The 12,419-nt window shown below is 36.0% G+C and overlaps 1 protein-coding gene and 1 long non-coding RNA gene across 6 annotated transcripts in view; both read right to left on the reverse strand.

Moving 5' to 3' along the window:
* The window catches only part of LOC110771817 (uncharacterized), a 120,069-nt gene that overhangs the window by 106,719 nt on the left and 931 nt on the right, over positions 1 to 12,419 (reverse strand). The window contains exons 2-4 of one of the 5 annotated variants that reach the window (XR_015835246.1): positions 11,882 to 12,219; positions 11,682 to 11,739; positions 11,079 to 11,208 (exon numbers count right to left, since the gene is read on the reverse strand). This is a non-coding gene — a long non-coding RNA (uncharacterized LOC110771817). Of the gene's footprint in view, positions 1 to 11,076; positions 11,209 to 11,497; positions 12,220 to 12,419 lie in introns of those variants that run through there. The other 4 variants (XR_015835244.1, XR_015835245.1, XR_015835247.1 and 1 more) reach the window with 4 other exon arrangements.
* On the reverse strand, positions 5,912 to 6,475 carry LOC148294971 (zinc finger BED domain-containing protein DAYSLEEPER-like; the record flags this gene model as incomplete). Its single annotated transcript, XM_088251334.1, has 1 exon — positions 5,912 to 6,475. A coding segment is annotated over one exon (564 nt), but the record flags the coding sequence as incomplete, so codon positions are not given.

Genomic DNA, 12,419 nt, shown 5'->3' on the forward strand with positions numbered 1-12,419 from the left:
CTCTATAAATTTGTTGAGGTTTTCATATTGTAAAAACCAGGATCCTGCTTGGTTTGGTTTATGTTGAACCAAATTTGTAACGAGGGAAGTCTCGTTTCCTTTATGAATTGTTTCTTTAAATTGAAATGAGGTCAGAAGCCTGAGTTTTGGTTGTTTTGCTTGGGGAGTTGGATGAATTTTCAAACTGAATGGCTTGATTGCTTCAGAGTCTGAAGGCTCTTGAGATTTGAATGAGGTTCCTTTGAATTTGTCAATATAACTTCAGAGTTTTTTGTTTTGATTGATTTTTTGGCTGTCTTTTCATCTGTTCAACTCCTTTTATATTTATAAAGAACTCTGAATGAGGGTTCTCTTAATTTTTGGTATTTGGTGGGCAGATCTTTTTAAAAATATTTTCTTTTTCCAATGCCACAAAAAAGGGGAGTTATTATTCTGGCAAGGAAGAACCATCAACAGTCAATTTCTATGATGGTCCTTTTGCTTTTTCTGGCGAACAACTCTCCTGTCTCTTGTTTATTTCTTGAAAAACACATCTTGTTCCAATGTAGGGCCCTCTATGGGTATAGAACGGCAATCTTGGCCACCCTTTTTTCTTGGGTTTCTAAAGGTTCATGGAAAGTGTTCTTTTAGTTAACCTGCCTCCATTAACTCCCTATCACTTCCTCTGCCTTAGTTGAAAATTTTGACTTTTCAAAGTCACATGGGCCTTCTTTTTAAAAAAAAGATCTTCTAAAATATATGTTTGATTTGAATTGAGACCAACGGTGATGATCAAATTTCCTGGGCCCTTGGGGATGTTTGAAACTGGGCCTAATCTAAAAATCAATTAGCACTTGACTTGTCCGGATTAAATCACCATTCAATGGTAATTTATTTTTTAGCTTGTGATTTTAATCCTTCCTAATTGGTCTGGCTTTTAAAACCACCTAGGTTGATTCCTGTCTTTTAAAATAAAGCTCAAACCTCCTGCTTTCGTTATGGGCCAATGTCAATTGGACTGTCGTGTGGAATTTAGGCCCAAATACAAGTATTATATTTTGGAATTTTTGTTATAAAAAAAAAATTGCATTAAATGGATGGAGATACTCTCTCTGAGAGAGAGAGACTATGTGCAGAACATGTGACATTTTTGAACAGTTCAAAAGTTCTAAAAAGAAAAATACAAAAATTAATCCACAGAAAGTGACTGTGTGGGTGACATGTTTTGACAGCAAATTGGACAAAACTTTAAAAAAATTGACCATAAGTCCTCAGCTCGTTACTTTCATATAATTACAGTCTTTAATTTACTCAAAACAAATCTCGGTAATAAATCTGTGTAATATCTTACGGATTAAAACGAATGCTTACCCTTAATTGGGACTTAATTGCTAAAATTATAAAACTATAAGATTATAATTATCAAAATTGAAATGACATTGAGGGAATTTTTTATTTGGGCAAAAATGAGGGAAAAAAGCACAAGCATTCTCACACGACCAAATATGGAAGCCTTAGTCTCTTCCTTCACACAAATGGCAACTCTGAGCACCTCCAACAACACTCTCTTAGGAAGAAGCCTTAACATCTTAAAGCATGCAAGCTTTACCAGAAAACTGATGAGCACATAATTATTACATGTAATATCCCTTAAATGATATTTGTTAGTATCTTATTTGTTTAATTTTGGACTAATTGCTTTGATACATGGGTATGTCACATGTGAGGTGTTGTTGTTACAAGGATGGCTTATTCAACTTGGACAATAAACATATCATGGGCATTCACGTGGGTTGGCAACAAGATGATGAAAGGCTACCTTTTGGAGGTTTGCACATGCCAAAGGAATGCAAAGAGAGAGATGGTTGGCCACCAAAGGAAAAGAATAGCAAAGGAAAATTAGGTATTTCCCAGCCAACCAAAAGGAAATATAAAGAATGAGAAAGTGAGAAATAAAAGGAAAGAGATAAGGAAATGGAATCATGATGGCAATAAACAATGGAAGTGGAGCATCAATTGAAGAATTAAAGAAGAAGAAAGCTGCGGGAATGGCATGATGGGATAATAATTTATTCAAGACATATTGCAAGGTTGCAACATGAGCTTCTCCTATAAATAGAGAGATCCTCCATAGCATTCAACACACACCAAGCTCCACAACTCTTGAGCTTTCTCTCCTTCCTCCAATTCTTCTAGTTCTAAATTTCTGTTTTAGTTTTATTTTATGGGGAACTAACTCCCTAGCTAAGGCTAAGGGGAAAGCTTTTAATATGAGTATGTAATTTTTATTAGTTTGATCCAAACTTAAGCTTTAATGTGATTTTGTAATTTTTGTTCAAATGAAATTTGTAGTTTTCTTTTTTAATTAATTGATGAATGTTTGATAATCTATTTCATGAGTTCAATCATGTTTTTCCCATTGTGTAGTAAAAACTTTCATGCTTTTAAAAGAAAAGAGAATTACTTAGATTAATAGAATTTTGATGAAGATTATTTTTTGATAGTTTGTTGCCAATGGTACAAGTTATGCTTAGAATACTTCTAAAGGAATTTAAAAAGAGCTTTAATTATTTTGAACAACTACAATGGAAATTATTTTGTGGATCAAATTAATAAGAGTTGCATGCTTATGTTAAAAGTGGAACCCCAATGCCTTAGTGTTTTAATCAATTAAATTTTCTTTAAATCAAATCTTGCATAAATCTACCACTCAATCAAACTTGTTCTTTTTCATCTCTGCTATTTTCTTTACACTGCTCTCTGTGGATACGACACTCGGACTTCCGAGCTACACTACTATACGATACCTTCCCTTGGGTTTTGCAAAGTGGTACGAACAAAAACCATGCAACCAGAACCAGCATCTAGCTATGAAAAATTCAGCAAAAGAATAGCAAGTTTTCCAGAGTTAATAATTAATTCATGTATGAGTTTTTCCAATTAATCATTTATTTTAGTCAGGTATAATATGGTATTGATGAGTATGCATATATATATATATTAGATAGCACAGAAAAGATGTGAGGTATGTGGAGGGTCAGGGCTTTTTTTTTTTTTTTTGATGAGTGGGTTAGGGCTTGTTTTGACCAAAGAAGACTACGTCAAATGTCCTGGATGTGGTATGTGTTCAGATCCTTTGCTTTTTTTTTTTTTGGTCTGAACCACGAGGTGGTCCTGGATGGGCCCCAACTATGGGTGACACCTTTAAGCCTTAACCACAACCCAGATTAATCCCCGCTCACACCGGGTCAGCCCATAAGGGGTAAAGTGTTGGCCAAAGTGATGACTCCATACGAGAGCGGGGATCGAACCCCTGACCTCTCTTAAGGAATGAGAGTGTCGAACCACTCACACCAACCACCTTGGTTGTTCATATCCTTTGCTTTCAAATGGCTGAAAAATATGTTTCCCGTTATTATTTATAATTTTTCTGGATTGGATCTGTTTTTTTTTTTTTTGGTCAAGTTAATTCACGTTCTTCGTAAAAAATTTCCAGGTGGATTTCTCCCCTGGCAATCATGGAAAAGATTCTTTTCTGGCTAAGATAAAATTTTTTTCCTACGCTTAATACATTTTCCATAAGGTTCGAGTGGGGACGTTTTATTCAATGTTATGCTTTAACATAAAATTTGGGTTTTTATTTTATAAGAAAATAACAGTTATACTCATCTGTATCAAGAAAATTAAACATTAAATATGTTGGATACCCACTCCTTGGCTAACTCTCTAGTGTCCTTTTTGGCTGAATTGTGATTACAATCCCAAAATTTCTCAACAAAAAAAACATAAAATCAAGAGTATAATAAGTTGAGTTTGTGAATGGTACTAAGAATATTAATATATGAATCCAGTTAAGATAGACAATTGACTATGGCCATATAAATACAATAAAACAAAGGGTTATTCGTTTTATTAGTCATTGAACCTTAACCCGATTTGCATTTGAGTCCCTCAATTTCCAAAATCGTTCCTGTTGTCCTTCAAATTTAGTTTCGTTAGGACAAATGGTCCTACCATTAGTTTTGTTAACTTTTTCTGTTAAATGCAGGGGTAAAATGGTATTTTTGTATTATTTTTAATTTCCAATTTCAGAATATTTCTTTCACCCAAAAATAAAAAATAAAAAATAAAAAAATCTTATTCCTACCCTCAGTCAAACTAAAAATAAAAAATTAGTTCTTATTCCTAAAAATTAAAAAAAAATCATAATTAAAAAATGAAAAATTTCACCACATGCCCCTTCTTTTTCCTCTTCTTTCTTGGCAACCATGTCCCCAACCCCACCGTCCCACCATGACCACCATTTTTCACAGAAGATTCTCCCACCAAGACCACCATTTTGCTCAGACAACTCTCCCACCACGACCACCACCCAAATCCTCCTCCTCCCCCAGACCCAAGACCACCCCCTTCCCAACTAGGGATGGCAACGGGCCGGGTATGGTCCGGGTTTGCCAATACCGTCCCCGACCCCGAGTCCCAAACCCTCCCCCGTCCCCACCCCCATCCCCTTTTAATACGGTTCGGGGAATCCCCGTCCCATACCCGTCGGGGGACCATCCCCCATACCCGCCCCGAATCCCCGAATTTTCTTCTTAAAAATATTTATTCTCACATTAATTTATCATTAAACACATTTAATATAAATATAAAATTAAACTCAAATACTCAAAATCGCCTCAATTCATTTTAAAAAACCCAATAAACAACAAATAATATAATTATAAAAAAGATGAAATTGAAAGCTTCATCATCTTACAAAGTTTATGTTCATACCAATCTCACAAAAACAAATAAGTACACAGCTTAATCAAAATAAGCACAAATAAATCTAAGTCACAACTTAGTCAAAAAACAAAGATACATTCTCTGTTTCAATGGTAGATTCCTGCATAACAAACATGATAAATGCATTACAATGACTTCAAGGAGAATAAATTATATATGATGAAAAACCAGTAAACAAAATAAATCATTGTATAATGAGAATGTTACCGCTTCATTAGTATCAACCTCTTCATCTTCAATGCTAACTTTTTCAGCACCATCATTATCATTGGCATATGAACCTAATGGTATAATAAAAAATAATCATCACACAATGATAAAAATACTTTACTTAATCTGAACAAATAAACCATAAAAATATTTGAATATATCTTACTCCATAACCAATCACGAGCACACATCAATGCCTCCACTGTTTTTGAATGAAGTCGGCTACGATGAGGACTTATAATCCTTCCACTAGTACTAAAGCAAGACTCTGAAGCAACTGTAGATACAGGAAAGGCCAAAATATCTCTAGCAATATCATGCAATGTAGGGTATTTGATCCCATTTGATTTCCACCAACATAATATATCAAAATCATCATCATCATTCCTAGGTAAAAGAGACTCATCCAAATAATGATCCAACTCAGATTCTTAAGCATGGAATATGTAGAGTTCCATCTAGTTTTGCAATCAAGTTCCAACATTTTAGATGTTGGAACTCTCAATTGTTTGGCTGTTTCAATAAATTTCTCCTCTCTTTTTTGAGTTCCAAGCCAAAATGCAACACTATACCTTATTTTCTCAATACTATTTTTAATCACCTCTAAGCCATCTCTCACCACCAAATTCAAAATATGTGCACAACAGCGCATGTGGAATAAACGTCCATCCAACATAAGTGAACTATAGGAAAGCTTATCTAAAATTATCGCAATCATAGAATCATTCGTAGAACAATTATCTACAGTTAAGGTAGACAACTTACTGTCAAGATTCCAATCATACATGCATTCCATTAGAGCATCCGCAAGTACTTCCGCAGTATGTGGACATGGTACATATATAAACCTACAATTATAAAAAATCAACGAAGTCACAATCTAATTATTTAAAAAAAAAATACTAACAATTCAAATAAAAACAATATAATAAATTTACCTTATCAAACGACTTTGTAATTTCCATGCATCATCAATGAAATGTGATGTGACGGTCATGAATCCCCTCTTTTGATTATTCGATGTCCACATATCGGTTGTAATTGCAATTTTACTTTTATTCGTGTCCAACAACTTCATTGTTCTCTCTCTTTCAATTTCAAAAATCTTAAATATATCTTTCTTGACTGTGTTTCGAGAACACACTTTAAACAATGGTTGCAAAGTATTGGAATATATCTTGAATCCAATATGATCAACCAAGGATAATGGATACTCATGAAGAATAATCATATTTGCAAGTGCTTTCCTAGCATGTTCATGGTTAAAATTATAAGTATCAAGCTTAACTGACCCATCACTTGACTTTGTAGGATTCAACATGAACTGATTCATGGTTCTTTGTCTTTTATAAACACAAGTCTTCATATGATCAAGTAAATGTCTAGTCCCATTCTTGCTATTTGCTCCTAAACTCTTTTTACAATGAATACATACAGCTCTCAATTGACCACCAATTTCTATTTTTTCAAAATGTTCCCAAGCAGGCGATCTAGCTTTTCTTACTTTATTCCCATCAAGTTGAGGGACACCTGATTCTGCCGTGTTGATATCATTTTCCATTGGTGCAGGGCTGCTTTTATCCTCATTTTGGGTTTTCGGAGTTTCATTCTCTTCATCTTGTGTCTGATATAGGAAAAAAAAACAAGTTAGTTGTCAGCCACTAAAATAAATCTGAATTTCTAAAAAGAAAAAAAAAACATTACAAAATGAATGTTCACTAACCTCAGCTCTCTCACTTTGAACCTCCATATGTAAGAACTTGCCACTGCTTTTTCAATCTGCCAGCAAAGCAACCATTTTCATTCATCAAAATTACAAGAGTAGTGAAAAACTTTTAGGAAAATTATACAAAAAAACTAACAGAAAATGACAGCTCTCTGACTAAACCCAAAAAAAATTCAACGAATGCTCTCTTGTTTCTTTCCACCCATATAATCCAAAAACTTTCCCTCATAGCACATCTGTCGTAGACCCACATAAGCCCAAGTAATCATAACCACACAAAGAAAACTCATTCCACCAAAAGTAATCATAACCACAAACAAAAAGCCAAGTAATCTTTCTACCAAATTAGAATGTAGAAAAAGAATACCTGTGAGCTTTCCAAGCAACAAAGACAAGAATGACTATAATGTTTGTTAAGAGAGAAAGAGAGATGGATTCTGCTCTGCGACTGAAGCAGGAGAAAAAGACAGAGAAAGAGAGAGAGAGAGAAAGAAATAGGTGCGGCGGCTGTTGGATGGAGGTTAGAGAGGATTAGGAAAAATATGAGAGGTTAACTTACTTAGGGTTAGACTTATACATAAATATAAAAATATACTGGCATATTTATTAATTAAAATTATAAATATATATTTCGGGCCGGGTTCGGGGACGGGGACACACTTACCATACCCGGCCCGAACCCGTCGGGGATTTTTTTTTCGGGTCTCCCCCGTACCCGCACCCGCTTTTGCCCCGAAAATTTCCCCCCGTTAGGGCCGGGGACCCGACCCGACGGGGATTTCTGCCATCCCTATTCCCAACCGCCGCCTCCCCTCTCACCAGCCCACCCTCTCTCTATCTTCTCCCTAAAAAAATTTACTCTACACACCCAATCACCATAGCCAATCCCTCATCTCACCAACCTAGAACAATAACTCCCCATCCCCAGCTCAACCATTCCAATGCTCTCTCTCTCTCTCTTTGCAAACATGTTCAATTTTTTTTGTTGGACCTTTTATCTCTACCCAAATCCTCTACTGCTTTAACAACAGCTAATAAAACAAAGCATCACCCAAATCCTCGATTGAAATCCCAGCAGCCAGTGACAACCCCATTCTCCGCTAGATCCGAACCCTACCAGCATCGCAACCCCTATCTCGACCATCGCCACCCTCTCTCTCGATCTCCGACCAACCTCCACTCCCCACTTAAAATCTGGGTTGTTTGAAACCTAAAGCCCCTTCCCCAAACCCCTCTCTCTCGCACAGACCCGTGAAAGTTGCACCAATGGGTTGCAAGGTTGGTGGGTACAAAGAGCTAGCGAGGGTGGATATGGCTGGGGGAGGCACAAATGGGTCTTGGGTCGCGGGGAGAGAGAGATATATATATATATATGACTGGCACAAATGGTCTTTGGATCTTTCTCACAACTCTTTGACTGGCACTGCAGGACAACTTCGGTGGAAAAAACTCAAGTATCTTGACCTTTGCAACAATTCTCTCCAAGGAGAGCTTCCAATTCCATCACCTTCCACATTTTTCTTTTCCATATCAAACAATCAATTCACTGGAGAGATGCCTCCAGCCATTTGTAGCTTGAGTATCCTTCAAATCCTTGATTTGTCCAATAATAAATTGAGTGGTAAAATTCATCAATGCATAGGGAACTTCAGTCAGATCCTCTCTGTTTTGGATCTATAGAATAATAAATTTCATGGCGTGATTCCTGGGACATTTTCTAAGGGAAACATTTTGAGAAATCTTGATCTTAATGGAAATCACTTGGAAGGGTTGTTGCCGCCATCTTTGCTCACATGTAGAGAGTTGGAAGTTCTAGACCTTGTGTTTGTACCATACCTGATCCTCCACTCATCCATTGACACGTGGATCACTTAAACTCCCAAGTGCCCAAGGCTCCGAACAATCAACATCAGCTACCGATGGTATTGTCTCAAAGCAGCAAAAGGTCGCTACAGGCCCAGCAGTCTACAATCGGTACGCCCTACTGATTCTGCAGAATCAACCTCGAAGCACCCGCCCGAAATATCTAGAGAACTCGTGTCAACCTCATAGGGCCCTCCCACGAGTCCCACATCGAAATTAAGTACTAAGAGCATACAAAATGCCCTCTATAAATAGGCCCCTTGACTACAATACAGGGGTAAGACTTTTCAGCTTGACTTTTATACTAATATATTGTCAACAACGAAAGCTCTTAGAAAACAAACTTACTTTAGCATCGGAGGGTCTTAGGCTGGTTCCACACCGGTTCCATAGACCTCACGAATCTTCTTCCTTCTATTCAGGATCAGCATCTGAGGACAGGAAGAGTCTGTATCCAACACTCAATCGATCTCTCGATCGTCCATATCACTTGTAAGTTGCACTCATCTCTATATGTTCAGTTTTGGTGCCAACACCTTGGAAACAACAAAATTCAAGATAAATTCCCAAATTGGCTAGAATCTCTTTCGAAGTTGCAGGTTCTCATCTTGACGTCTAACAAATTCTATATATGGTGAAATAGGCATTCCAAAAATTAAGTTTCCATTCCAAAAATTGCGTATCATGGATCTATCTTACAATCAGTTTAGCGGTCTCTTGCTAATAAAATATTTTGAACATTTGACAGCCATGATAAACTCACAAGAACATGAATTGAAATATATGGGAGAGGGCTACTATGAGGATACTATGGCAGTGACAATTAAAGGCTTCGAAATTGAAATGGTGAAGATTCAAACTTTTTTCAGAACTATTGATTTCTCAAATAATAGTTTCTGAGGAGAGATTTCAAACGTAATCGGTAAGCTTAAATCATTGAAGGGGCTTAACGTTTCTCATAATGAGCTTTACAAGTACAATTCCACCATCATTTGGCGATATGAGCAATCTTGAATGGTTAGATCTCTCTTCAAACAAACTTGTAGGTGATATTCCGGAGCAATTGGCAAATTTGACATCACTTGAAAAGTTCAACATTTCAGAAAATCGACTTGTGGGGCCCATACCTCATGGCAAACAATTTAATACATTTGAAAATGATTCATACATGGGAAATGTAGGATTGTGTGGAATTCCACTTGCAAAAACATGTGGTCCGCATCAATCACTGCCACCATCATTCCAACAAGATGGTGATTTGGAGCACGAGAATGGATTTGATTGGAAGGTAGTGTTAATTGAAGTCTTTAATTTACTCAAAACAAGTCTCGATAATAAATCCGTGTAACATGTTACGGAGAAAAACGAATACTTACCCTTAATTGGGAATTAATTGCTAAAATTATAGAACTATAAGAGTATAATTATCAAAATTGAAATGACTTTGAGAGAATTTTTTATTTGGGCAAAAATGAGGGGAAAAGGCACAAGCATTCGCAAATATATATGTGTGATCCACATTGCCTAATAAGTGGGTGAGTGCGTAGATGCAACGTGGCCCAATATGAAGCGGTGGTGACTTTCAATTCAGCCGATACCTTCACTCCCTCAACGCTTCACACGACCAAATATGGAAGCCTCAGTCTTTTCCTTCACACAAATGGCAACTCCAAGCACCTCCAACAACACTCTCTTAGGAAGAAGCCTTAACATCTCAAAGCATGCAAGCTTTACCAAAAAACCATGCAACCAGAACCAGGAGCTAGCTATGAAAAAACCAAGCACAAAAGCTTGGAGGGTTGCAGCAATTCATCATGTTCCGGTTGTAGCGGATCCAACCGCGGTTGCCATCACTTGGCAAATTGTTGTTGGAGCCATAGGTATATTTTCACTCTTAAATTATATAACTACTGTAAATTCTTTCTTAAAAAAACATTTTTTGTGAAGGCAGAAAGACGTCGGAAATACCAATTTTAGTCAAAAAAGCGTTTTTTTTTTAGGGCAACGGGCCGTCGGAAGGCGTTGGAAAAGAGATCATAGGAAAAGGTGAATTTCCGACAAGCCGTTGGAAAAAATTGTATTTCCGACAGGTAATGTGTGTCGTAAATAATGTGACGTCGTCGAAAACTAATTTTGCAAACGAGGACTATTTAGTATTTTAGATGTTCCAACATTGTCAGAAATAATTTCAAGTTCGTCGGAAATGTTTCTTAAATGACGATAATTGGAAAAGGTCTATTTCCAATGAGCCGTCACAAAAAATAGAATTTCCAACAAGTAATAGTCGTCGCAAATATTGTTAGAAAAAAAAAAATCAAAATGAGGACATTTTAGCATTTGTGATTTGCTAATTTTGCCGCAAATGTTTTTAACATTTGTTTTTCCGACAATGTTTTTGGACAGACAAATGTTGTCGGAAACATTATATTCAAGTTCAACCAACAAATGTATTTATGACAATGTCAATTCATTGTGAAAATCTTGTTAAATGCTATATAAAAGCAAAACAATTGAAAACACTAAATATCTTCATAAATAAATAAAATTTCATTGTGCAATACATATATGTGACAAAGACAAGGCTGCCCTACACGCAATATCTCAGTTATTTGGCTGCATCATATTACGGTGATGGATAGGCACTGCAGAAACAAACAGAACTAATTTGGTTGTTTAGTCATCTTCAAACTCATTATGATTAAATTGCTAGTAACACCATATAAGAAACCATCACATAATATACGATAAAAGACAAAATGAAATTAAGCAAAGAAGAAGAAAACAGTAAGCAATTTGAAATTAAGGTACCGGTATAGAACACCGATCATCACCAATAGAGATTATTTTATTGTTCTCACCATTTCACTCAAGTATTGCTCTATGTCATTTAACATAACTCTCAATACCAAGTAGCACCAAACAAACAGCTCATAGCCCAATACAAATCTTGCAATTAATATTTATGTAATGACTCCAACAGTAATACAAATCTTTGGATTGTGCTCTAACAATACTAAGAATTATTCCAAAAAGTAAATAAATGAATCATATTACTCTATAGCAGCTTGCATTTAGAAGTTAACATTATGGAGAAGTTGGATGAATGAACCTTAACCTGTCAATTGCTCTGTGTGAATAATAACTTTCTGGTATTTTTCACAATGTTCTTGAAACTGACATAGATGAGAATAAGAAATAGAGAAGCTTTATTGGAGAAAGATAAGATTATAGAAGAAACAAAAGAGGATATAAATATATATTAATTGACTATCTGAAGAATCCATAAATGTCACATTGATTGATAAATGTTCTTACCTTAGACCAAACAAAGAAGTGCAGAGAATATTCATATTCTGCTTGATTTCCCATACAGAACTAATACTAATACAATGTAGCTGTTGTGAGTAGCAATTAGATTGAACAAAAAAAAAAAAACCAGTAAAGAGCACCACATCACTGTAATCCACTGCCTAAAGTTATATACAAGTAAACAGAGTGACAAATAAAGGCATACCCTTTGCATTTCAGACACAAAATATTCGGAGAGAGAGAGAATTTCTTTGGTTTGCCATTATACAAGTCATCCAAAGAAACCTTTAAGATATGCACCACATCTTCACCTTACTTCTGCCTTCTTATATGTGAAGGATAGTCTGCAAAATCAGAATATCCACAAGACAACAATGACAGAAAAATTAGTGTGGGCTTAACTTCGACAAAAGTCACACAAAATAAAGGGGAAAAACAAAACCCAGACCCAAAAATTTGTAAGTGCATCCTCACCCTTCCCTCACTTCTCCCACTATTTTTGAAAAAAAAAAAAAAGAAGAACGACAATCATTAATCAAAGTAC

This window comes from Prunus avium, chromosome 4 (genome assembly GCF_965620075.1).
Source record: "Prunus avium chromosome 4, drPruAviu1.hap1.1, whole genome shotgun sequence".
In the NCBI taxonomy this organism is placed as follows: Eukaryota; Viridiplantae; Streptophyta; class Magnoliopsida; order Rosales; family Rosaceae; genus Prunus; species Prunus avium.